Below are 24949 nucleotides of genomic sequence, written 5' to 3' on the forward strand. Positions count from 1 at the left end.
GGTTCCATATTAACTTCCTAGTTTTTGACAGGCTCTGGCCAGTGGTTCTGAGCGCACGGATGGAGAGTCGGGCTTCCCCAGGCTGTGTTGCAGTGCTCTCCCTGCTGCTCTGGGACTGCCATCAGCCCTCCTCAGGTTGCACCCGTCCCTGCTTGGGGTCTGGTGTGCTCAGGTACTCGTGCAGTACTATGCCCCAACAAGGGATCTTAGTCATTGAAAACCATTAGGTTGAATAATCTTTAAGCACAGGTTATTGGAATTTTTTGACTGTAAATGTTTTAATAGAAATACACAATCTTTCACTTTATCAGACAGCAACAAAGGGGATGCTAATAGCAACTAGAACATGGGATTTTGCACAACGATGTGGCATAGTTGACTGCAAAGCTGACCTGCCGGGTTGGTCCCATGGTCAGTAGAAGGAACACCAGAAGGCAATACCAACAATCATTGACAGAAGCTGCAGACCTGGGAAATACTCTTGAGTGAAATGAGGTGTGTGGAACCAGCCAGCTTAATGCTAATCCACTCTGGACACACTGCAACACAGGTCTCCTTTCCCCAAGCACCGAGGGAGGAAGGTCCGGAGCTGTCCCCTTAAGCTCTTGCTTCTAGTGTTGCTTTGCCGCTTGGTTTACATGGAATGTGGTAGAGAGACTAAAGATGTCTTGTACAGTGGTCAACCCTAAAGTCTAGATTCTGTTCAGCCCCTTTTTGGGGAGTTTCCTGCAGGAAATCCTCATTATATCCCAGCTCAGGTTCCTACTACACACAATTTTTACAGAAAAAATAATAATAATAAAAATAAAAAGCCAGGCTGTGGTGGCACACACCTTTAATCCCAGCCCTCAGGAGGCAGAGGCAGGTAGATCTCTGAGTGTGAGGCCAACCTGGTCTACAGAACAAGTTCTAGGACAGCCAAGGCTACACAGAGAACCTGTCTTAAAAAACAAACAAAAAAGCCACACACATACACAAAAACCTAATTATCAGGAAAAACAAAAAAAACCCAGGTGTTTGAAGTTTAAAAAAAGTAGTCTCACCAATCAGGAATACCTAAGTGAATGGACGGAGCTAGCCTAAGGACTGTAGACTGACTGTGTCTGTAGACAGCCCAGCACAGCCTATTTCAGTGTGACATTTGCCATAGCCACCATTACCACAGCTGATTCCTGCCTGGCTCCTGTATCTGTGCTCCCTTCTGACCCCTGCAGCATTCACATTGGGAATTTAATCTCAGTGTTTTGCAAGTAACGCTCCCCCTTTCTCTAGTATTGCAGACAGTTCTGATATAGCTATGAATGTAATCATGGTATTTCCATGATTGCTTTCTCTAAATCACTCTGCCTTTTCAATGCTTGGTAAGTGCTGTAGTCATGAATGTCTTTAGGCCAAAGGACATCAAATATGAAGTGTTCTCTAGCCCTACTCTGTCTGACTCAAAAATGTTTTATCAGTGACCATTTTTACCTGTTTTTCAAATTAGTGCTACCCCACTACACAAGTAAGGGCTTGGGTGTATTAGGTCCTGCCTGGGTCACTTTTGAAAATCTTCAATGGAAAAATGTAGCCTTGTTTTTTCATTTATCACAAGCAATAGCAGAAAGACCAAGCCTTAACTGTAAAGATAGATAGTGCCTGTAGGGAAGCACAGACAGTGAAGGTGTAGGGCCAGTCTCTGTCGTTAAATACACAGAATAAGCCTGTTGTCAGCTACCAGATATCCATGTCATGCAAATACAACACTAAGATAAAACACGGTCAATTCAGGAATGTTACTGGAAAGGAGACAGCCTTACTTTAACAAACAAACAAACAAACAACTTTTACATCAGAACAAGAAGGTAAAACAGTAAGAATCATAGATTCAGCTCAAATGAAGCTGCCCAATTTCTCTTTAGTGGAGCTTTTTCTTTTTTTGTCCATATCGCCGCCTGCGCTGTTTATAAAGGTGACGGAAATTAATATATAATCCTGCAAGAAAGAAAACAACTGATTAGAGATGCCTTTGTAACTAGACGTGGAGGTATCTGTGATGTTTCCCATGACTCACAGCACTAAATTTATTGCTTAGATACACCTTAACCCATCAGCAATACTGACCCGAGGTGGCTCAACCCTTCCTCGGAGGCCCGCGGCTTCACTGCTCACGCTCTGCTATACAGGTCTATTTGTCTAGTAAAAAGCTTCTGGATCTAACCTTCTATCATACTTATCTCACACCTATAACCTGTACATGTGACTGCATGTCTCAAATGTTATGACATTTAAGTACTGATATGCTCATCAATACAATTCACCTCTCCATGGATTTAAGTTCAGGATTGTTTGGCCTGTTTTTCCCCGTTGTGCATTAATGCATGCCTGAATCAGAAATGGAAGGTGACTCAAGGACACATCGTAAACAGCACAGTCTAGAAGTGCAACGCAGTAAGTGAGGAACAGGGTTTCAGAGGAAAATCTCCATTCTACGTAGCTCAGCCTAAGACCCAAAATTGTGAATTTTGGGTTTACCTAATTTTGAATAAAAATATGCACATATCTTTCAAATTAAGCAACAATAACACAAAGGAAAGATAGAGATAATAGGGTCAGTACAGATGGCCCCTTACAAAGGTGGCCAGCTTAGGCTTCAAGTGGGTCCTCTAGTAAGGGAAGTGGGGACTGCATGAGACACTCACTTGCCAGCTTTTTGATCACTTCTGGTGATCACTTCCTGGTGGGACTGCCTTAGCAGGCCACAGGGGAAGAGGACATGCTCAGTCCTGATGCATCTTGATGAACTGGGATGAATGGGAAGGGGAGCTCCCCTTTTCTGAGGAAGAGGCACAGGGTAAAGAAAGAAAGGAGGATGGAGGGAGGGTGGGAATGGGAGAGAGAAGGGACGGGGCTATAACTAGGATGTAAAGTGAATAAAAAATCTTTCTGTTTTCTTGGAGACAGAGTTCTACTCTATTGCCCAGGCTATAGAACTATAGAACTTGAGGCACTCTGCCAGGCTCAGTCTCAGCGCTGCTATGATTACAAATGTGAGCCACCACACAGGTCTCCAACTCTTTTGCTAGACCTGGGCCCTCCTAAGGGTATAAATCTCCCACATCAAATGATGGCAGTCACTAGGCTTTCAAACTCCTCGGGATATTTGTACCTTTCCTCTTGTTCAGGGAAGCAGCCTCTAAGATGATGGTCCCTTCCCTCCAGGTATTGCCTGCCAGTCTCTCTCGCAATGAACCGTGCCAGTCTGGCTTGTATTTAGGTTACAGAAGGTGCTATAGCTTCTCTCATCACCTACTCTCAGTAAAGCCGTGTCAGGGGCAGCCACATGGAGAGGGTCTGTGGCAGCCGCAAGAGTAAGCTCAGAACTGATGCTCAGCCCATCAAGGTCTAATCTACAGGAGCTGCAGCCCCAGCAGGCCTCTAAAGTATGACACCTGGAGCCAAAGTACTGCCTGGGCTACCTTCTGACTCTCAGAAACTACTAACAGTACTTGTTTTCAGCTGCTAAGTCTTGATAATTTGTTACCCAGGGAGAAAACTAATATGCTGGCAGTGGCTGAAGCTGCTGCTGCACACGGTTATTTAAATCTGAGTCAAATACAGCAGGCATATACCCCATCTAAACACAGTCACAGGAACCGTTTCAATTGCAATTGCTTTCAAGTGATTAAGTTTTATTTCTTGTTCTCATTAGTTCGTAGTTTTTATGAATTAATCTAGAATTTGTGTTCTACAGAAATCTAAATTACTAAGCAGGTAGTCGTGATCGGCAGGAGGCTTTCCAACAAGCTCTGCTGTCAGGCCATCACCATCTCCTGCCTTAGCCACCAGCTATATTTCCACTTCTTTTTCCTTTCCCCAAGACAAGGCTTCTCTCTGTCCCCATGCTGTCCTGGAACTCGGTCTACAGACTACAGCCTCAAACTCAGAGATGCTCCTGCCTCTGCCTCCTGAGCGCTGGCATTAAAAGCATGAGCCACCACTGCCTGGTTTGTATTTCCACCTCTTAACATGTGGGTGAGGAGTTGGTGGGCTACTCAAGTAAATGGGACAGGAACTCTCTTTTTAATTCCTTTATTTTGAGACAAGGCTCAAATTTCTGTGCTTTCAGCAATCATGCCTCAGCCCCCAGGCAGATTAGAATCCAGGCAGCACAGCTCCTGTCTGCTGATATTGTAAAAGAGCTCTCAGTGGCTTAGTATTTCCCCAATACCCGTATATAGGACAAACTCCCAGTGATGAAGAGCAGTCACAGTTTAGCTACTGTAGAAAAGATTTCCATAGGCAGCATACTCTCCGACTGGTTGTTTTCACAGAGAAAGCCTTCCCCACCCCCACCTTTCCGAAGTAGAATTACTGTAAGGACGCTGAGAGCTGAACTCGTTAGCTGTCCTGTCCAAAACATGACAGGAGAAATGTGTACAGCTGGCCAGTACTTACCTAAAAATAACATTACAAGGTAAACTTGAAGAAAGAAGGAGAATTTGACTTTCATCTTCACTGGATACGGCAAAGTGAAACTGAACCTTCCTGACTCGTTGAACACTGGAATGGACTGGATCACCGCCACAGCTGGAAACGTGGAGTGAGAAACAAATGGAACAGCCCCCAGCACCTCAACCTCGCAGTTCCAGCCTGGGGCACAGGAGATGTGCCCCGCCCGACTCCCCTTGTACAGAAAGCTCCCGGTGACTTCTCACATCGCCTCAAAGCTGTCAACAGAGACTGGTGAGAACAGCCCAGCATCTGGGCTTCTGTCTCCTCACCTATAAAATGTGGGGAGTGAGTGGGAGGGGGAAATGAGGGGGTGGGAATCCCTGATCTACTCACTAGGGACTAATGAGATCTCACTTGGGAATATTAAGAATAGCATGTAAATGAGCATGCAGCACATGAGACCCAGCTTCCAAACCTTAGGAAATGAGCCCCATGTCTCTAGAACAGTATACAAAAGGTATGAAAAGAGGCCATCAGGAAGCAATCCCATAGTGATTAGACTACAGCTGGCAGAGAGGAGAGAAATGCGGCCTCTTAGCCACGTGGGCAGCCCTGGGAGCTACACTATGAGACCTCAAGTTTCTAAAATTTACCTTCTGACAAACATCCCAGGGGGTAGAGGGGAATCCACACTGTGTAGCGAAGCCACGTGAGCACCTTCCAGTCCATGTCAATGCAGGAAAGCATGTAGAAGGGGTACCTATTAGAGAACGGAGTTGAGAAACGACAGCCTCTGCAGGTTCTGAATTCCACCCTACACAAGCACTCACAAATACTGTGACGCCTGCATGGCAGCACGTGGCCTCACAACACAATTAGAGTCCAGGAACTACATTCTACTGGCAGGTTCAGTGTTTTCTTCTCTTCAAGGAGCCCTCTTTGTGCAACTACATGCTGGACGCTCAGGACCCAACTGGCTTTCTTCCTAGTTCCCATCTATGCTCCCAGTAGGTAAATGAATGGTTCTATAAAATTATACAGAAAGCCTCTAATCTAGAATCAGAAATGCTCAGTCCTAAAGAGACATCACACTGGGCATGGCATCACACGCCTTTAGTCCCAGCACAGAGGAGGTGGAGGCAGGCAAATCTCTGAGTTCAAGGGCAGCCGAGGCTACATAGTGAGACCCTGTCTCAAAAAAGAAAAAAACAAATTAAGAAATATCAGTAGAAGTTCATTTCTTCCCAAAATGTTAATGTTGGGAAGAATGTTGGGAAGAAGGACCTTGAATTTGTTTCAGACCTTTGCATCCAGCATGCCTGAGGGCACAGACCCGGGCACAGGAAGGCGTGGTCCAGGCACCACGGCCCCTTCCCACTGCACCATGAACCCTGCCAGACTGTCACTATAGAAACCTATAGCTGAGGAGGCAGTCTGCAAGAGCCTGCACAGGGCTCAACGGGAAAAGCAGATGATATGGAGGAGTGGTTAAAGAAGAAACACGACTTAACTGGACAGAGTCCTGTTTTGCTTTGAGATTCTCTGTTTTGTAGGCTATTTGATCATACTGTGAACCCCGACACTGTGTTGTTTACTGGAAAAACCTATTTCTAGTTGTGGTTTGGCTCAGCTCTAGCCCAAACCTTTAATCCAAGACAGGATTAAATGAAGTCAACTGTAGGTCAAGAGGTGGAGCAAGCAACTAGTTGACAGAGTGAACATAGGAAAAAAAAAAAAAAGCAGAGTAAGAGGAAGTCAGGAGGATGGAAGTAGAGGGAGGTGAGGGGACTGATTTTTAATAAGCCAGTCTGAGTCCATGACAGGCTTCAAAACTGGCTTCAGGCTGAATAGGCCCAAGATTTCTATTTCCCAGAAAACAAAACTACAGTCCATGGAAATAAGATATAATAACACAATAACCTCCCTAAACCAGAAACAATAATATAGTAACCGCCTTGAAAGGTCCCCCAGCACCCAACCAATTAAATTAAAGGTTAGATAGAAATGCTGTTTAGCTAGTCAAAATGAAATTGTTTCCTGGACACACCTTGTTACCTTGGCACTCCATGAAGTGTCCTCCCCAGCCCCTGGAGCAGCACCAACCAACCAATGAAAAGATTACCTAAGCACACTTAGGAAATCCCCTGTCGTGAGATTGAGCCTGGGTGCTCCCGTCAGGGTTGCCATTCTACAGGATGGGCCAGCATGCTGGCCGTTTCTGCAGCATAAACGCCCCTTGCTTCTGCACACAGCCTGAGTCTGAGGTCGCCCCTCAGCGATCCCCGGACCTGACAGGGACATTCAGTTTGAGGGTTTTGAGACAGTGTGGAGAAGTAGCATGCGGTTTTCCTTCTGGGACACTGGCTGAGGAGGAAGGTCAGCTGGGTGCTTTCTCTGCCTCTCTGAGCTAGTAGTAGACTTTTACCTCAGCATCTGGCTCCTGAGTCTTCATTGGTAAATCAGGAATTTGGGATTTTATTAAAAAGAAGTCTCAATCTGTAGGTCAAGCTGACCTCAAATTCATGGCAGTCCTCCTGCCTCAGCCTCTCTTAGTCCTGGAATTACAGGGGTGTGGCACTATGCCAGGCATTGAATCAATTCTTCAAAAAGGGTATTAATTATTTTGTTTGTTTTAGTTTTTGAAACAGGGTTTCTCTGTGTAGCCTTGGCTGTCTTGGAACTCCATTTGTAGACCAGGCTGGCCTTGAACTCACAGAGAGCCACCTGCCTCTCCCTCCCAAGTGCTGGGACTAAAGGCGTGCTCCACCACCCAGCAACTCTAGTAACGGTTCTTACTGTGCCCTCAAGAAAGCTCTAACTGACCCATGCAGCCTAGATTGCCATTTCGACCTGGTTTCTATTCTTCCAGCCTTTTCAAGACCCTCCTGGATGGCCTTGGGTCTCTGCAACACAAACAGCGAGACCTTGAAGCTGCAGTAAGATGACTCTTTCCTGTTCTGGGTCTCTAACCAATGCTCTAACGTGCTCTTTCACCGCAGCGCACACTGGTGTGGCTAGGATTCTCACAGGTGTAACACTAGCCCCAAGCCAAACGAAACTTCCAGCCATGGCAGCAACATACAGAGGCGCATGCATTTGGACCCACCTGAATATTTCAATTGTGCTCCAACAATAAAACACAAAGAAAACCACAGCTTTGTTTTGCATTTCTTCCATGGTGCCAAAGATGATAAACAGAATAAAATTTCTTCCAAGAAACTATTAAAAAGACCCAAAAGAGAGAAAGTTTAAATACTGTGTGTATCTTGTGTGTGCACATGCCCATCTGTCCTGTCTGTCTGCACACCCGTGCCTGTGCATGCATGGCCTACAGAGGCCACCTGTTTGAAGTCCTGTCCTGCCTGAGACCAGAATAGCCTCAGACTCAGTGATCTGCCAGTCTCTGCCTCCCAACGGCGGTGATTAAAGGTGTGTGCCACCATGTCCACCTAAAGCATTTTTTTCCCTAACGTTTTATTTTGTGTGTATGTGAGTAGAAATGAGTACACCATGACTGACCTGTGGGAGGTCGGAGGTCAGAGGATGTCTCGCAGGAGTCAGTTCTTTCCTACCATGTGAATTGCAGGAATCAAACTAAGGTTGTCAGGCTAGGAGCTTTTACCCATTGAACCATTTCATGGTCCTTGTTACATACTGGAAAAATTACCCAAACCAGCCTTTCCAGATAAATAGGTACTTTTCTGTATACGTTAATTTTTTATCTATCTAACATGTACATTAAAGTGATATAGAATATGCCTTCTAGGTGAAAAATCACTCCACCACTGAGAGATTAATAAGGGAAAAGCCCATTACTAATAGAACAAAACTGGCTCTGGCTAATGCACAAAGGAGAACCAGACCTGAACAGAATCCCCATCATCTTACATAGTTTCAGGGACCCAAGTTACACTTTGAGCAAATAAACATGTTTCACAGAGACAAAATTCCCAATGTAAAAATACTACTGTCTGGAGACAACTACCAGAGTTGTCTCCAGACAGACAGGGGCTGCTCTCCAGATCGCTGTCACCCAAGGTCATCCTGCCTGCCTGGCAGAATCATGCTCTTCCTGATAAGAGAGCCAGGAGCATTCCTTTAGCTAAATTCTACTCTACGTAACTTAATCTTTCCTAGGCAAGTTTAGTAGATCCTGTAGGAGTTATTGTGCTCTGTTTCTCCACTATCAAAAGCTTACATACACGCAAACACAATATAAAGGATACTGCCAATGAACATTGGTGCCTACACAGGCCAAAGGAACAGAGCATCGCAAGTCCAGTAACTGCTGTGCTATGTGCAATATTGGCCTGTGCCCATCATTCCGCGACTGGTCCACACAGCCCACTGCCTGCATGTGTAATTTACATAGTATGCTATTTCATGGCAAGTTTTTTAAGATTTGTCATGTACATATGTGTGTGTGCCACTTGTATGTATGCAGCAGCCAGGAGGCAGAATTTAATACTCTAAAGCTGGTGGTTGTGAGCTACCTGACATGGGTACTGGAAACCAAACTCGGGTCCTGTGAAAGAACATCAAGCACTGTTGACTGCTGAGCCAGCTCTCCAGTCCCCATGTGCCTATCATTTAGCCTTTTAGAACTCATGTCCTATGCATTACTTTGTAACTCGCTTCCGTAGTTAGTTCCCCAACTAACCCCACACTCACCTTCAGAGTAGCTGAACTACAAGAATGCACTTCCCTCCTTTTCAAATCTTACTTCCTGCCCAGACAGCCAAGGGCTCTTTAAATGGGAATGGTCTGGGGTTTTTGTTTTGTTTTGTTTCTGAGATAGAGCTTCTCTGTGTAGCCCTGGCTGTCCTGGACCTCATTCTGTAGACCAGGCTGGCTTTGAACTCAGAGGTCTGCCTGCCTCTGCCTTCTGAGTGCTGGGATTAATGTGCCACACCTCCTGGACACCTGAATGTGTTTTATTCTGCCATCGCTAACTCTCACAGCTGCAATTCCTGTGGCTGTGTCCTACAGTCTGCTGTTTCTTGCACACAGTATCTTGGTTTTTTTTTTGGTTTTATGAACTTTGTTTGGAAGCCTCCCATTTTCTTTTGAAACATATGTGTAAATTCTATGAGGTTAGACAAAGGTTATTTTAAGATTCATTTTACTTTATTTTTAAACCTGCTTTAAAGATTTCTTTATTTACTATGTAAATTCAGTGTTCTGCCTGCATGTATGCCTGAACACCAGCAGAGGGCACCAGATCTCATTACAGATGGCTGTGAGCCTCCATGTGGTTGCTGGGAATTGAACTCAGGACCTCTGGAAGTGCTATTAAACCTCTAACACATCTCTCCAACCTGATTTAGTTTATTCTTAATAATGTGTATGTGAATGCAGGTGGCTTTTGGAAGCCACAGGCACAAATCTCCTGGATCTGGAATCAGAAGTGGTTGAGAGCAACCCAATGTGGAGACTGAGACCCAAACTCAGGTCCTCTACAGGAGCAGCTCAACCACTGAGCTATCTCTCCAGCCCTCAAAGGTAATTTCAACAGAAGAGATTTGTTTGCCTCTTACGGAGTCCGAGGATAGCGATAGTTGAGGACTGTGTAAACAAGAAGGAGATAGAATTCTATTACAGACCCTTCTCAAAGACTCGGGGTCTATTGCTTTGTTTTGCTGAGGCAGATCTCACTAGCTGCTCTAGGCTGCTCTTGCACTCAAGACCTGCCTGTCTCAATCTCCCAAGTGCTGGGGTTACAGACCGGTGCCACCATGACAGCTCACAAAGGGAAAGCTCAGCCCTTCTCTACTTCACATTCCTCACACCCCGTCACAGCTCACAACTGACGTTGTAGTTCTGTGGTTTTGCAGATGAGTGTTCAGCTCAGATCTGCATGGTCAAAATCACCTCGCTTTTTGGCCTGCTCATCACTAAGTTGGTATTTCCTTCCTGAATCTACACTAGCAGCTTGCATGTTCATCCAGACACCTCATCTGTCACATTTCCTCAAAAAGAATTCTTACCATTTTTGGCAAAGTCAAATAAACATATTTTAGTCTACTAATCCAGATTACTTCATACAGAAAAAGCTTCCATCAAACCACTTCAGCTAAGCACCAGGCCTGATTCTTTAATCTTTCCTCAAAGAGAACAAGATAACTCCTCCCTTGCTTCCTAGGCTTTTTTTCTCCATTGCTTTCTTATTACCTGCTCACTCTACAGGGACTGTCACTCGAGTCACTCATGTCCTCACTCTGCATAGCAACACACAGGAACCCCCCAAAATCTGCCTGAAGTGCTCCAGTCAACCTGCTACAGCAAATCCAGCCCCTACTTCCAAGTCAAAATGAGTCCTGTCCCGCACAGGCCCAGAAGCTCCCCACCCATGTGTTCTACAGAATGGCACTCCCTAGATAGACGGGCATTCTGAGGCTGTCCCTTCCACTTGGGGAAAAAACAACAAAAAAATAAAACAAAACCTTAATTCGTACCATAGTTCTTAACATACAGGATATAATATTCCATATTACTGCATCTCACACTAACCCCTGCTACTTTTATTCATTTATTTATTTTTGGTTTTTTGAGACAGGGTTTCTCTGTGTAGTCCTGGCTATTTTGGAACTTGCCCTGTAGACCAGGTTGGCCTTGAACTCAATCGAGGTCCACTTGACTCTGCCAGCTGAGTGTTGGTGCCAGCACCGCCGGCTCCCCCATTACTTTTTCAACTCGGTGGACACCCTCTTCCTAAGGGCAGAAAACCCCATAAATAATAACGCCTGCTGCATTAGCTCAGACCTCTTACCATGCAACTGACCCTGTAGAATGCATGGCTGGGGCAGACAAGCACACAGTGCACATGAGGTCAGCGCCGAGGTGAGGTCAGCAGCTATGCCCAACTGCTCACCTCTGCGGCTGGGCAGCGCGCTCTTTGCAGTATGTGACCTGCCGAGGAGCAGGACAAGGAGGATCAAAGGCCATGGTACCCCATTCCTGACAATAATCAACTGGGGCAACACAGAAGTCCTGGAGGAACAAAAACCTTGCCAGCGGCTAAACCTGAGCAGCTAAGGCCATCTACACACACTGCAGAAAGAACAGAGGGGCAGGAAGTCCTTGTTCACACCAAGACTCAGGCTTCTCTGCTTTTCCTGAAAACCAAACTGCCCTAGATAAAAAGTTCTTGATAATTCTGTCATTTCAGGACTGTGTGATAAACAACAAAACAGGCCAACAATGCGAAAATATGCTTTGGAAAATATCTGTGCTTTAAATTTTTCCTTCAAGGCCAGGCGTAGTGCCTTTAGTCCCAGCACGTTGGAGGCAGAGGAAGGAGGATCTCTGAGTTTGCGTACAAACTGTTCCACAGAGCAAATTTTAGGACAGTCAGGATACAGAGACCTTGACTCAAAAAAATATTTTTTTCCTTACATGCTGAAATGAAACAGTGCTATTCTATGTAAACAGTGTGTTAATAACTGAAACATGGTAAGTTGTGGACTGTCTACTGGATACGTACTGAAATCTTTCATTCCTCACTCTCACACGCAACTCTTGATACCTGGATGAGTGTAGGCAGCACTGGGGAACTCGTGACGCCAATCGCGGCATTGAGGGTTTCCACTAGCGCCAGCATCTGGCAGAAATACATCATGTCAGCCACGCTGTGGAACGTGTCGTAGAAGGACTCTAGGGCACAAGCAGACATGACTGGTCAATCGACTGAGCTCTGGCAGAGGCCAACTAGACCGTGCCTTACAGGAAACGAATGTGGGACAGAAAGCAGACATGGAGTCAGGCTCCTGTTTCTAGCCTAAGCCAGGACAGGCTCCCAGACATGACTCCCAGAAGAAGGGGCTCCCTTCATCTCCGGAAAGTGAACACCAAGACCCTGTGTCACCTCCTCCGGGTTAAAAATGAAGAAAAGGGCACACCTAGCTTTCTTTCTGTTACCATCTATTGGAAAAAAATTCTATGTACAAGACAAAGTAGAAATTCTTTTCAAATCAATTGCCTCTTCTAATTTAAAGCTAAATCTCTACCATCTACATTATAAGGGCAATCAAGATTTCAATTATGGGCTGGAGAGATGCCTCAGAGGTTAAGAGCACTGGCTATTCTTCCAAAGGTCCTGAGTTCAATTCCTAGCAACCACATGGTAACTCACAACCATCTATAATGAAATATCGTGCCCTCTTCTGCCCTGCAGGCACACATGCAGGCAGAATACTGTATAAATAATAAATAAAATTTTTTTAAAGTTTCTTATATTTTAAAAAAAACATTTCAATTATACATAGATGCAGAGATAAAAATTAGACTTCAGGAAGGCTGTAGAGATAGCTCAGCAGTTAGATGCACACGCTCTCTTGGAGAGGACCCAAGTTTGACACCCAGCACCCACGTTTGGCAGCCCACAGCTCCGCCAATGCCCTCTTCTGGTCTCCAGGGGCACCTATATTCCATTGCACAGACCTGCAAGTAAACTTTTAAGATTTTTAAATGTTGATTATCATTATTATTATTACTCTTTTTTAATGTGGTTGGTGTTTGGCCTGCATGTATGTCTATGCAACACTTTATGCCTGGTACCATGGGAGACCAGAGGAGGCATCTAACCACCTGAACTGGACTTATAGACATTTGTACCATGTGATTGCTGGGAATCAAACCCAAGTCCTCTGGAACAGCCAGTGTTCTTAACCACTGAGTCATTTATCTAGCCCCTAAAAATAAAATCCTTAAAATCAGATTTCAAAAGCCTTCTTAGAATTTTGAGAATCTATCCTAACTAAAAAGGCCTTATTAATACAAGGCTGTCCTCTGAAACATTTCCAAGGACATTACTGTACAAATGGTCTAAATATCTAAAAGTACAGAACGTTTGAGCAAATTACTTGATAAAAATTCACAATGGCCACTAGTGCTCACCTGAGGCCCACACATGGGCAGCACTTTGAGAGGCCACATCATTCCCTGTCTTCACACTAGTCCTGTCTGGACATGCTGCCTCGCGTCTTGCTTCAGTACTTCCCAACTAGGCACCACTGACATTCCAGGCAGGACCATCCTGTCTGTGTACTGCAGAAGGTGGGGGGCTCCCAGACCCCACCTATTCAACACAAGCGGCACCCGGATCCACTACAACAGTGACAAGCATCTCCAAATGCCCCCAAAGAAACCAAAACCAAACCCCGAAAGAGAGAGAGAGAGAGAGAGAGAGAGAGAGAGAGAGAGAGAAAGAGAGAAAGAGAGAAAGAAAGAAAGAAAGGAAGGAAGGAAGGAAGGAAGGAAGGAAGGAAGGAAGGAAGAAAGGAAGGAAGGAAGCCACAGGCAGATACAACCATTATCCATATATTTGTAATCTAAATCCTCAGTTAAAAGGGTCCATAGAAAAGCAAATTACAGTTGAAAATTCACCACTGATCACCACTGAGTCAGTAGGCCTATTCTACCACACCCGGTGACTTGACAGCTTTCTGACTGGATCACTTCAGTTGTCTTAAGATGCTTTATGACATTTGGCAAGCATGTGTGTGTGTGTGCCTGTCAGAGGACAATTTCTGGGCTGATTCTCTTACCATGTGGGTACTGGAGCTAGATTTTCAGGCTTGGCAGCAAGCACCCCATCCTCTGAGCCATATTGCCAGCCCTATAGCCAACCGTCTTATCAATAACAGAATTCTCCCACCATCTCAGGCTGAACGAGGCAAGCTTTTATGTACCTGGAGGTCCCTGTTTTCCTTCCATGGGGCTTCTGATAAAGCCACACTAGAAAAAGAACGACCTGGGGGGCCGCACCAGAAACGTCCCCATTCTCTCATGTGATCGTGGAGGCCTCTGGTCACATGGGGGCCGATGCCCACAGTGGCTTTCCTAGCCTGCCACTGTGCTATTGCAAAGTCCAGTGTCGCGGTGGAAAAACAACTCATGGTTCCTCCTCTTTCAACAGACTCCCAGCTAAACAGCTCAGCTGCCACAAACTGCAAAACCCAGGGCTGAACAGTAGGATACTCTCAAGAATTCATTTTTCTTTTCAAACAGTTTATATTTTCTATTACATTTTCTCCATACCTACTTTGCAAAAGAAATTTTCAAATGATCTATATTCAAATTATTGGAAAACTGTACTCTCTCTAATCTTTGTGTGTACTGGTTTGCAAGCTGGTTTGGTATGGCTATGATCAAACAGGAAAAAACAATTTACACATTAATTTGTGCTGTTGTTAGCCTTTCTATATGCATCACAACAGCACACTAGTGAACATTTCACTGAAATTCCTCACTGATGACAATACCTTGGGAGCTTCTAACTTAATGCCACATCTGCAGAAGTGATATTTCTAGGCCTGCTGCAGTCGGCCTGCTCCACCAGGAGCTGGGAAATGTGCTGTGGAAGCACAGGGCAAGAAGGGCAGGCTACCTGCTCGTGTCAGAAAGCTACCTCAGCTGCCCTGAGGTTTCATACTTACCTTTTCCCAAGATAAAGAACCGCACTGTCAGGTTGACAAAGATCCAGGAGAAGCCGAGGAGCTGTACCAGGTTATACATGAACAGGTACCCTTTCTTCAGGCTTGTCAGAGCTGCAGAGCAAAGCACAGTGAGCCACAGAACACAACCCCAGGGAGAAGCCCTGGGACTGGACAGCTCCACCCTTTCTTTACCCTGAGCTCCCGCACAAATATGGAGCCCGTATCTTCCTGGCCTGGGATCCCATAAAGAAAATATGTGGAACACTGCCTGGCAGTGTGTGCATTCACCAGCCTCCGTTCATAGCCTTGACTTGCTCAGGAGAAGAACTCCATCCCTGGCAATACATGTAGGGAAATAAAGTTCCCTTCAGCTCTTGGTTTAGTTAACATAATCTACAGATTGACTGCTCTTCTCTGAAAAAAAAAATTTTTTAATATCATGCAAGTCAAACTAGCTTATATAGTAGAAACAATAAATGAAAAAATAATTATTCAAATAGCCAGTCCTGGCTGAACACAGTGTGCCAGACAGCATGAAGGTCGTAATGGGGACGCGAAGACAGTGAAAGCACAGCACTGTCTCTAGAAGCTTACGGTGGGTTGGAAAGCCACAGCACAAGCCAGATGGAGACAAAGAATGTCTTCTAAAAAAAGACATTAGGCTGGAGGAAAAGGCATTAGGCAGGACTGGATGAGCTGGGATCTGAGCTGTGCCTTTAGAGATGTGCAGGACGAGGATGCAGCCGGCGGCAGGAAGATGTGGACACTCATTCTATTGACAGAGGAAGGTATGAAGGCCTTACAGCCTCCTCACAAAAGACGGGGAAAGAAAGAACAGAAAGGACAGGTCTCGGGCAGAGAGGGGGTGCTCAGCTTTTGTTGCTCTAGGCCAACTGTGTCATCAACCTTCTCATAACACTTGGCTAATGTCCAAACCACCACATTTAAAAGTGTGATCGAACAAAAAACAGCCTATCCCACAGGCCCAAAAGGTACCAGATGTAACACACTTAATCAAACTTCTTCATAATACAAAAATGTATACTTCCTGGCCCTGTCATCAGGAAACTGTGAATTTTGAAAAAACAGTTAAAGCCTTGTCTAGCATCCTAAAAATCTATTTTAAAAAAAGTTAACGTAAATATCAAAAGTGGTCTAAAAAAAACAATTTTATAGTGTGGTAGCACATGCCTGTAATCCCAGCAGAGGCAGGCAGATCTCGGTGAGTCTGAGGCCAGCATGGTCTACTAAGTGAGTCCAGAACAGCCAAGGCTACACAGAGAAACCCTGTCTTGAAAACCAAAAAATTACAAACAAAAAACCCCAACAATTTTATCACTGGGCCAGTAGTGTTGGAGGCACATTAGAGGCAGAGGCAGGAGGATAACTGTGAGTTTGAGGCCAGCCTGGTCTAGAGTTCCAGGCCAGCCAAGGCTACTTTGTGAGGCCTTGTCTTAAAAATTAAAAATAAAACTGTGACTATTATTATTACTATTAGGTGGGCGCATGTGCTGCGGCCCATGTGTGGAGGTCAGAGGACAACTCTGTGATGCCAGTTCTCTCCTTCCACCTTTATGTGGGTTCCGGAGGCTGAATTCAGATTCCTGCAGGGAAGCATCTTCATCAAGGTGGCTTCTCACATTGGTCTTTGCCTCCACTAGTCCTCTTTAGAGACTATGTTTTTACTCCTTTAAGTCTATTTCTCTAAATTAGTAGCCACTCAAGTCTTTTTTTAAAGCTCACTTAAAACACAACACACATACATACACTCTCAGTACCTTAATGTGTAAACACAAGCTCTGTGTCAATTCCAGTGGAGCTTCTTGCAGGACATTTCTGGGAACTACTGAGGTACCAGAGAAGAAAATCTGGAAAGCACTTCTGTAGAGCTACCTCCTTCCTTACTGTGGCGCGACAAATAAAGCCCTTGCAAAGGTCTGATTCAGGGTGAGGAGTGAGCCTCATCTCCTTCTGTCGTTCACGTGTAATTTTCCCAAGACCTGCATGAGCCTGCCACTAGACATCAGCTCTTGAGGACGGTGCCCACAATTAACTCGCCCGGCTGCAGACCCAGAGCTGCTCTGGTGCTTTCCAGGCAGCGTGTGTAACAGGTGATGGACGTACGCACCATCGCCATGAGCATTATATATTTCCTTACAGACCTTCTTTTTCATAAACATTTGATTAAATAAAATGAAATTTTTCTAAAATTCTGAATAGCTGGGCAGGGCGTCATATGCCTTTAATCCCAGCTCTCAGGAGGCAGAGGCAGGTGAATCTCTGCATGTTGGAGACTAGCCTGATCTGCATATTTAATTGCTGGCCAGCCAAGAGACCTTGTCTCAAAAAAAGAGTAAGTAAAATAAAAATTAAAACTCTGAATAGGAGCTAGAGAGCCAGCTCAGTGGTCAAGAGCACTTGCTGCTCTTGCAGAGGACCCTGGTTTGGTTCCCAGCACCCGTATCGCCACAGCTCACAGCTGGCTGTAACTCCAGTTTCAGGAGCTACTGCGCTGCCTTCTGGCCTCCCCAAGGACCGCACATGCACACGGTGCACAGAACACATGCAGGCCACTTCCTTCCTCAGGAGCTGATAACCACAGGCATTTATGGCCCAGCCCTTCAGACTTCAGGTGGGGGAAGACACTGGGCCGAAGGAGCGTGGCCTTATTTCATGCACATGTCCATTTGCCTAGACAGGTGTAGTGCCTTCTACCCTGAGTCTGTCCAGAAGACAGACTTTTCTTCTCTGCTACATTAGCCTGGGTTTATTCAGACAGGGTAGCCCCAAACAGGAAAGAAACACCCTTAAAGGTCAGGCTTTATTATGATGTGCACAGCTTAGAAGCCAGACCTAAACTCACCGAGCGTTCATGGGGTGAAGTTCCCCTCTCTCTTGCCATGCCACATCCGCCCACCCCAACTCCATCACAGGTTAACTGTTCCACCTCAGCCACTTACTTTCAGGGGAGCCTTCATTTTCTAGTCTGAGTTTATTTAGGCGTTCTTCCTCCTAGAATTTAGACAGAAATTTTCCAAGAATACAAGTTAGATTTCCCAGATGCTACAAAAGCCCAGGTGCTGGGAACCTGAGTTGACCCCGTCAGGCACCTCTTCCCAGCGTGGTGGTGCTCGGCTGAGGAGACTGTCCCAGCATGAGCACTGAGTGTGGGACACTTACTCATCCAGTGGCTAATCAGCTCGTCTGGAGGACGCCCTCTGCATACTTGTTACAATGCCACATGGAGGGACAGCTGAAGCTAGGAAGTGCCATTTCAGACTTTACATTTCCACTTTATGTTTCTTTTTCCCTGAGCTAAGATCATGTCCAACATCAGTGTAAATTTATGTTTAGCTTACTATACAAACAGACACATACAGTAGCATTTGTAAGTATCCGTATGTGATATATGCACATCTGTATTTCTTCACTGCAGCTGATGTGGCTGCTGATAGCATTCTGCAAAAATAAGACAGCTGGGGCTGGAGAGCTGGCTCAGCGGTTAAGAGCACAGGCTGCTCTTCCAGAGGACCCGGGTTCAATTCCCAGCACCCACACGGTGGCTTGCAACCATCTCTAACTCCAGTTCCAGGGGATCTGACACCCTCTTCTGGCCTCTGCGGACACAGACCTAAATGCAGACCAAATACCAACACACATAAAATGAAATGAAAAAACAAAAAAGCTCCTTAGAGAAATGATTCCTCCAGGACTGAAGCAAAGGATATAAAGATACAGAAGCTATACCTGGCGTAGATTATAGAGTTAACAGAAGGAAGAAAGGGTGAGGAGAAAAGAAAAACAATCTCCTACAATGGTTAAGCTTTTTGGAAGGCATACTAGGCCAAGTGAAAGAGCAACCCATGGCCACAGCTGGGATGGTGAGAGCAACAAAAACAGTGTTAGATTATAATCCTAAGCATAAAATAAATAATGGAAATGGCTGAATAAAGAAATGGGAGAGAACAGGTGAGTTTCTCATATAGGAAATATCAAAAAAAAAAGATATGGAAACAAAAGGCCATGACTTTCTTCCCAACAGTGCAGTGAGGAACAGGGAGAGGACCCCGACAAACACTGCCTTGGCCAGCAGTCCCAAGGTTAGTGTCGACAGTGCTCTGGCTTTTGACTCTGTATCTCTGACATGTGATAAGAACGGTACGTCCCCTTCCCCCACCACAATCCATCACCTTAGCCTAGCCCTGAGGTAAACATCGTATAAACCCCAAGTGAAGGAGCCGACCACATTTACATGTTGAATACTCTATAATCGTGGTGCCAGGCCTCCAAGTCAGTGTGCAATGTGTCCCATTCTATCAAACCCTCGGGATTTCCATCTGCAGTAACGAGGGCTTAGCATGCCCACTCACCTTCGCTCTCAGCTCCATTTCCGCGTCAGATTCATCCAGCCAGCGGTCAAAGTCAGGGGCCAAAAACAGCGGCCGCTTCTCCTGCTTGGTGAGCCGCTCCCACCACTGACTCACCTTCTTCTGGACTGTGATGTTCACTTGCCTCTGGGTCAGACGGTACACTGGCTAGGAGGGAAAGTGAGAGTGTGAGCCCTCTGACCTCTGACTCCACTATGCTGGTGTCACTCCACAGAGAAGCTGTGCTGTGCTGCTTCTTCCTGGTGTTTCTCTTCTTCTGCAAGGCACGATCCATGGAAAACATTCTAGAGCAGGGGCTATTGGAAAGAACCGCTCATAAGAAGAGCAGTGTCCTTCTCTGATTCTGCTCTGGCTTTTCACTCTGCCTCCATCACAAGCCTATGTTCTCAGCCCTATGCCAGAGCTGACACTCAAGCTACCTCAGAGCAAGACCCTCCACATGGAGATTCGTGAACTCAAGCCCCCAAGCAAGCAGTATGAATCAAATCATCAGCTTCCTGAGGCTAAGAGATGGCTGCTTCTATACTCCCAGCATCTTTTTTCAAGACCGGCTCTCTTCATCCTTTCTGCTTCCTATGATCCTTACTGCCACAGTGACTGAATCTCATGAAATCCTCGTGGTGAGAGTGTCAACCATCTGTCACCCTACTCTCCTCTGCCATAACTAAAATAAGAGAATACCAGAACTGGAATGGATCTAGAGATTTCATAAGAGCCCTCATCTAACACATGAGAAAAAATGGAAGTTCACATTGCAAATAGTGGCCAAGCCTGGTTGCAGCTCTGGCTCTCCAGCATTCCCATCTTTCTGCAGCTAAAACCAGGGCTCTGCTCCAAACAGGACAGAATCACTCCCTTTGCTCCTCATCTTCAGTTCCTACCCTTCACATCACTTAACTGCTAGTGTGCTCTTCCTGAAATGGAAATGTAATGAGAAAGCAGAGAACATACCTCTGGCTTCACAAGGTCCAAGAACTCCAGGTGAAATTCATAGACATTGTCTCCTTTGGCCCCATGACCCTGAGCTGCAAGAAAAAGAATGTGGATTTTTGTGAATTTGAGCAAGGCCACCCAAAAAAACAGCCTGCTACAGTGTTTTGGAAAAGAAGGCAAAAGTTAACGGTTCCCATCAAAAGTGTGGGAGCTCGAGGAAGAGCTACTCAACAGCCGGATGAGCCAAACTGTGGGCAAACTTGAACTCTCTCAGTTATTTATTTATTTTTCCTGAGACAGGGTTTCTCTGTGTAGTCCTGGCTGTCCTGCACTCACTTTGTAGACCAGGCTGGCCTCGAACTTACAGAGATCCACCTGCCTCTGCCTCCCAGAGTACTCGAGTTACAGGTGGCCAGCCTAAACGCTCTGTTTATTGGACTGTTCTGGACTATTTTTGATACCTTAATACAGCCTGCATAATAAGTACCTAGTACAATAATAGTGAAAAGAAGATGAAGAACAAAGGAAGAAGAGGAAGAGAAAGAAGGAAGAAAGGAACGAAGGAGAAAAGGAGGAGAAGAAAAAGAACAAGAAGATGAAGAACAAGAACATGGAACGCCCAAGGGTGGGCTCAAAGATTAACTTTCCCATTTACTTTGATTCTAAATCCTGGGCAGAAAAAAAAAAAATGATGTCTATGGCATCCTGACTGGGTTAAGACAGGTGGCAGGACTGGGATGTGGCTCAGCACTCCATGAGTATCTGCCAGCATGCACCAGGCCCTGGGTTCAAGTCCCAATACAGAGACATGGGTGGTGGAAGGGGGAAAACATGAAATGCAGGGGGAAGCAGAGGAAAACATGAAATGCAGGGGAGGGAGACACAGAGAGATGTGGGGAGAGACAAAAATCCTGAAATATCTCAAAGATGGCTCTAACCTTAAACCTTCCAACCACAGACACAGAATGAAGGCACAAGCCAACCTGTCCTTTAGCAGTCGCAAATGCAACAGGGCAGAGGATGAACAGAGCTGAGGTAACAACCCCTGAGGTGGCCACTCCATCCCGGAGTCATGACATGGCTCCTTGCCCAAGCTCCAGGGACCACTAGCCCCAGCAGCTACCGCAGGGCACCCCCTCCTTCTGCTCTTTGCTGCTTTTCACTTGGTTCTCTCCGGGTTTCTCCTCCCACCTCTGGCCTTTTTAGTACAACATGCCTAATATTTGCTCTGAGTGACTATTACACTCTAAAACTATACATCCCTTAAGGTAGAACAGTTCACAGGCTGAACCCCAGAGCCTGCACTACGACCACCACATTCTATCTTGAAAAACAGAACAAAGCCAGACTATTCTTTCACTGCAGTACAGCAGGTGGGTGGAACTGCAGGTAACACGTAAACTCCACTTTCCGTTAACCCCAGGGAGCTAGGCATGGTGGCTCACACATGCAGTCACATCACTGGAGAGGCAGAAGGAGGGGCAGATGCTCAAGGGCATCCTCAGCTACAAGGCAAGTCTGAAGCCAGCCTGGGCTACTTGAGAGGCCATAAAAAAATAAAATAAAAGACAGAAACTCAGGAAACCTAGAATGGAAAGAAAGTAAGGAGACCCATCCACTGACCTGTCAACATTGGCTCAGTGTCTTGAGCACAGCAGGAAGCCACAGAGAAAACATGAGCTAGATCCTTAGAATCGGAGACCATCAGAACAGCAAAGTCTCAGTGAAATTTCACCAGGTTGTGGAGGACAGAGGCCTACAGCCCAGCCCTTACAAGGCTGGGACAGAACATAGAGTTCAACACCGTCCTGGACTACGGAGCAAGACCATGTCTCAAAAACACTTTAAAGAAAAGACATGTTCCACTGGGCTGAGGATATAGTTCAGTGGCAGAACACATGTGACACATTGTCTCTTTGTCTCCAGTATAACTGGGTTTTTTCCCCTTAAGAAATTGAAGGTTTAAATACTTATTTTATGTGTATAAGTGTTTGTCTATGTGTATGTCTGTGCACTGTGTCAGTGGTTCTATTTCAGCTTGGATAACATGCAAATAGCCACTGGTATGTGGGGATACTTGACTATATACGGAGCCATCTAGATGCTCCAAATACTCTGACACACTTGTCTGACCTTTGTGGTCATACAAACACACACACACACACACACACACACACACACACACAGTTTTTAAAAAACATAAATACAGCTGGGTGGTGTGGCGCATGCCTTTTATCTCAGCACTCAAGAGGCAGAGGAAGGTGGGTTAAACTCAAAGAGATCTGCCCACCTCTGCCTGAGTGCTGAGATCAAAGTACACTGAGAGCCTGTTTCAAAAACAAAACAGATGATAGACAGACTGATAGACAGATGGATGGATGGATGGATGAATAGATATACCAGATAGATAGATAGATAGATAGATAGATAGATAGATAGATAGATAGATAGATAGACAGATAGATAATAGAATAATTACTTTGTTTTTTTTTTTTTGTTTGTTTGTTTGTTTTCATTAAAAGAGAAACTGCCATCATGCCTCCTGCTCTATGCAGAGGGCTTCCAGCATCTGCCCAGATACTGACCTTTGAAATGGAGCACATTTTCCGTGATGCTGATGGCAGGATTCTGTGAAAAGAGACCAGGGACACAAGAGACATTTTTATGTGGAGAAATTACAATAAAGCAGAAGCTTGCTGCCCTCCTCCTCCTGGAGACCGACCTCTGACCCGTGCCTCCCCGCTAAGACTGAGGGGTCACCTCTCTGCAGGTTTCTATGCCTCGCTGACTGCTGACTGAGCCTCCTCCCAGCGCTCTAAACTGCTCTAACTCTGCCTAACCATTAGGCTGTGGAACACTCTTTATGATGATGGCTAGGCAGGCAAGGGGTTATGTGAGGTGGGTGGGAACAGACAGATCTCTGAGGTGGAACAGATGAGTCACTTCCTGTGAGAACACAGCAAGGAACAAGACTGCGGGAATGGACAGGCAGTTAAGGGTTACTGAGTTGAAAAGAGGACAAGCACAATGGGAACACACAGTTGGGAGCACCTTCACCAAGGTGACAGCCCCTCACCAAAACGAAGAAGACAAGAATTACAACAGGGCTGGACTCACAACACAATCAACAAGAGCACCGTGTCCAACAGCCTCAGGCTCCAGATTCCCTCAACTTCTAACTAAACTCTTTGAGCAGACTCAAAATTCTCCAAATCTCTCATCTATCCCCAGAAAACGCTTTAATGCACACCTTCAGCAGCTAAGGTAAAAAAAGCCCGACTCCTACTGACAACTCCAGGCAGCTCTGCAAGAGATGGTATGGCCCTGGTATCATAATCAACACACCTATTCTTCTGCCTGACCCTTGACACTCTGTTCTGCCACTCACCAAAGGAAACTTAGGAAGGTAGAGAGAAGCCTGGAGAGCAGGTGTGCCAGATCAATGGGCACTACATGCTCTGTGCACAGCCAAGTGCAGCAAGAAAAAGGGCGAGTGAAAGCTTGAGGAATGTTTAAGTGAACAACCTCCTGGGTGGAAGTAAAGATTTCTCACAGAGGGGCCAGAACCTGGACAAGTGCGGGGAGAGGAGAACACACAGATTAAAACCTCATCCAAAACAGGCCTGCATGTAGTTACGCGCCGGGGCACAACCTATAGCTTTCCAAGTACATGCCCAGCCAGAGTCCTACTCCAGAGTCCTCGAAAATTAGAAGGTGCGAACCCACAGAGGAGCATAAGATCCCAGAGTAAACCAGAGTATCTGCTCAGCATGTGGACCCCAAATGCTGAGGACACACGGAAGACCCTGCCTTGACTTGCTGGATTTACGCAAGATCAGCAATATCTATCCTAATTTCAGACTCACTCCCAAGAACTCATTGGTAGGAGCTGTGTAGGGTACTGGGCCCCTCATCTTCTGGTACTGTGTTTTCAAAACAGACAAGGAGAAAAAGGAAAGATTTATCCCAGAAGGAAAACTGGACCAAATGTTTAACCTCTTTCATTAAATATGGCAAGAATGACTCTGTATTCTCGTGTTGACCACTGAAAAGGGGGAGGGCTATCTTTCTGGCATGGGGGCGGGGTGTCTCAGAAAGAGAAACAAGCATTTTGTTGTTGTTTTATTTGGTTTTTCACAGTACTAGAGACCAAACTCAGAGCCCTGTGCATGCTAGGAGGGTGCTCTGCCACTGAGCTATATTTCCCAGCCCAGCAAATAGTTTTCTATGTAAATATTATCATGGGAGGCTCTACAGTTCTGGAATGCCTTAGAGGGAAGTTTTCTACCTAGGCATTTCCTTGTGTTCCATATAATCTATTTCCCTTGGGTGGGAAACCAAAAGAGGCTTGGGTGGCTTGGTCTCCTCTCCTGAGACAGAGAGATCTGTCTAAGCAAGGCTGATATACCACACCATATCACAGACTAAGTCGTTGGCTAAATATATTTGTGAGCCAGAGAGTTCAGATCCTAACTCGGCCATAATAAGCAGTGCTGCCCATTTACACGCTGTGCATGTGAGGTTCAGCCTCTCCAGCGTTGGCAGTCATGGAAGGATAACTTTCCGTTTAAAAGAGGCTTATGCAGGGCTAGAGAAATGGCTCAGTGGGTTAAAGCACGAGCTGCTCTTCCAGAGGACCCTAATTCAATCTCCAGCGCCTACGTGGTAACTTACAACCATCTATAACTCCAGGTCCAGGGAATTAAGTGCCCTTTTCTGGCCTCCTCAGGAACTAAGCATGCTTATGGTGCAGACATA

General features: G+C 45.7%; 1 protein-coding gene across 1 annotated transcript in view; it reads right to left on the bottom strand.

Annotated features, from left to right (window-relative positions):
• Positions 1–250: 250 nt before the first annotated feature.
• Positions 251–24949, bottom strand: part of Hacd3 (3-hydroxyacyl-CoA dehydratase 3) — a 34603-nt gene continuing 9904 nt past the window's right edge. Inside the window, exons 2-11 of the mRNA XM_055597402.1 lie at positions 22777–22819; positions 20210–20283; positions 19241–19405; positions 17831–17882; positions 14871–14981; positions 11960–12087; positions 7541–7653; positions 5088–5194; positions 4438–4569; positions 251–1974 (exon numbers count right to left, since the gene is read on the bottom strand). Coding sequence (XP_055453377.1) covers positions 1898–1974; positions 4438–4569; positions 5088–5194; positions 7541–7653; positions 11960–12087; positions 14871–14981; positions 17831–17882; positions 19241–19405; positions 20210–20283; positions 22777–22819 — 1002 coding nt within the window. The 3' untranslated portion in view covers positions 251–1897. The remainder of the gene's footprint in view (positions 1975–4437; positions 4570–5087; positions 5195–7540; positions 7654–11959; positions 12088–14870; positions 14982–17830; positions 17883–19240; positions 19406–20209; positions 20284–22776; positions 22820–24949) is intronic.

Source organism: Psammomys obesus, unplaced genomic scaffold (assembly GCF_907164565.1).
Source record: "Psammomys obesus unplaced genomic scaffold, mPsaObe1.curated_primary_1811, whole genome shotgun sequence".
Classification (NCBI taxonomy): Eukaryota; Metazoa; Chordata; class Mammalia; order Rodentia; family Muridae; genus Psammomys; species Psammomys obesus.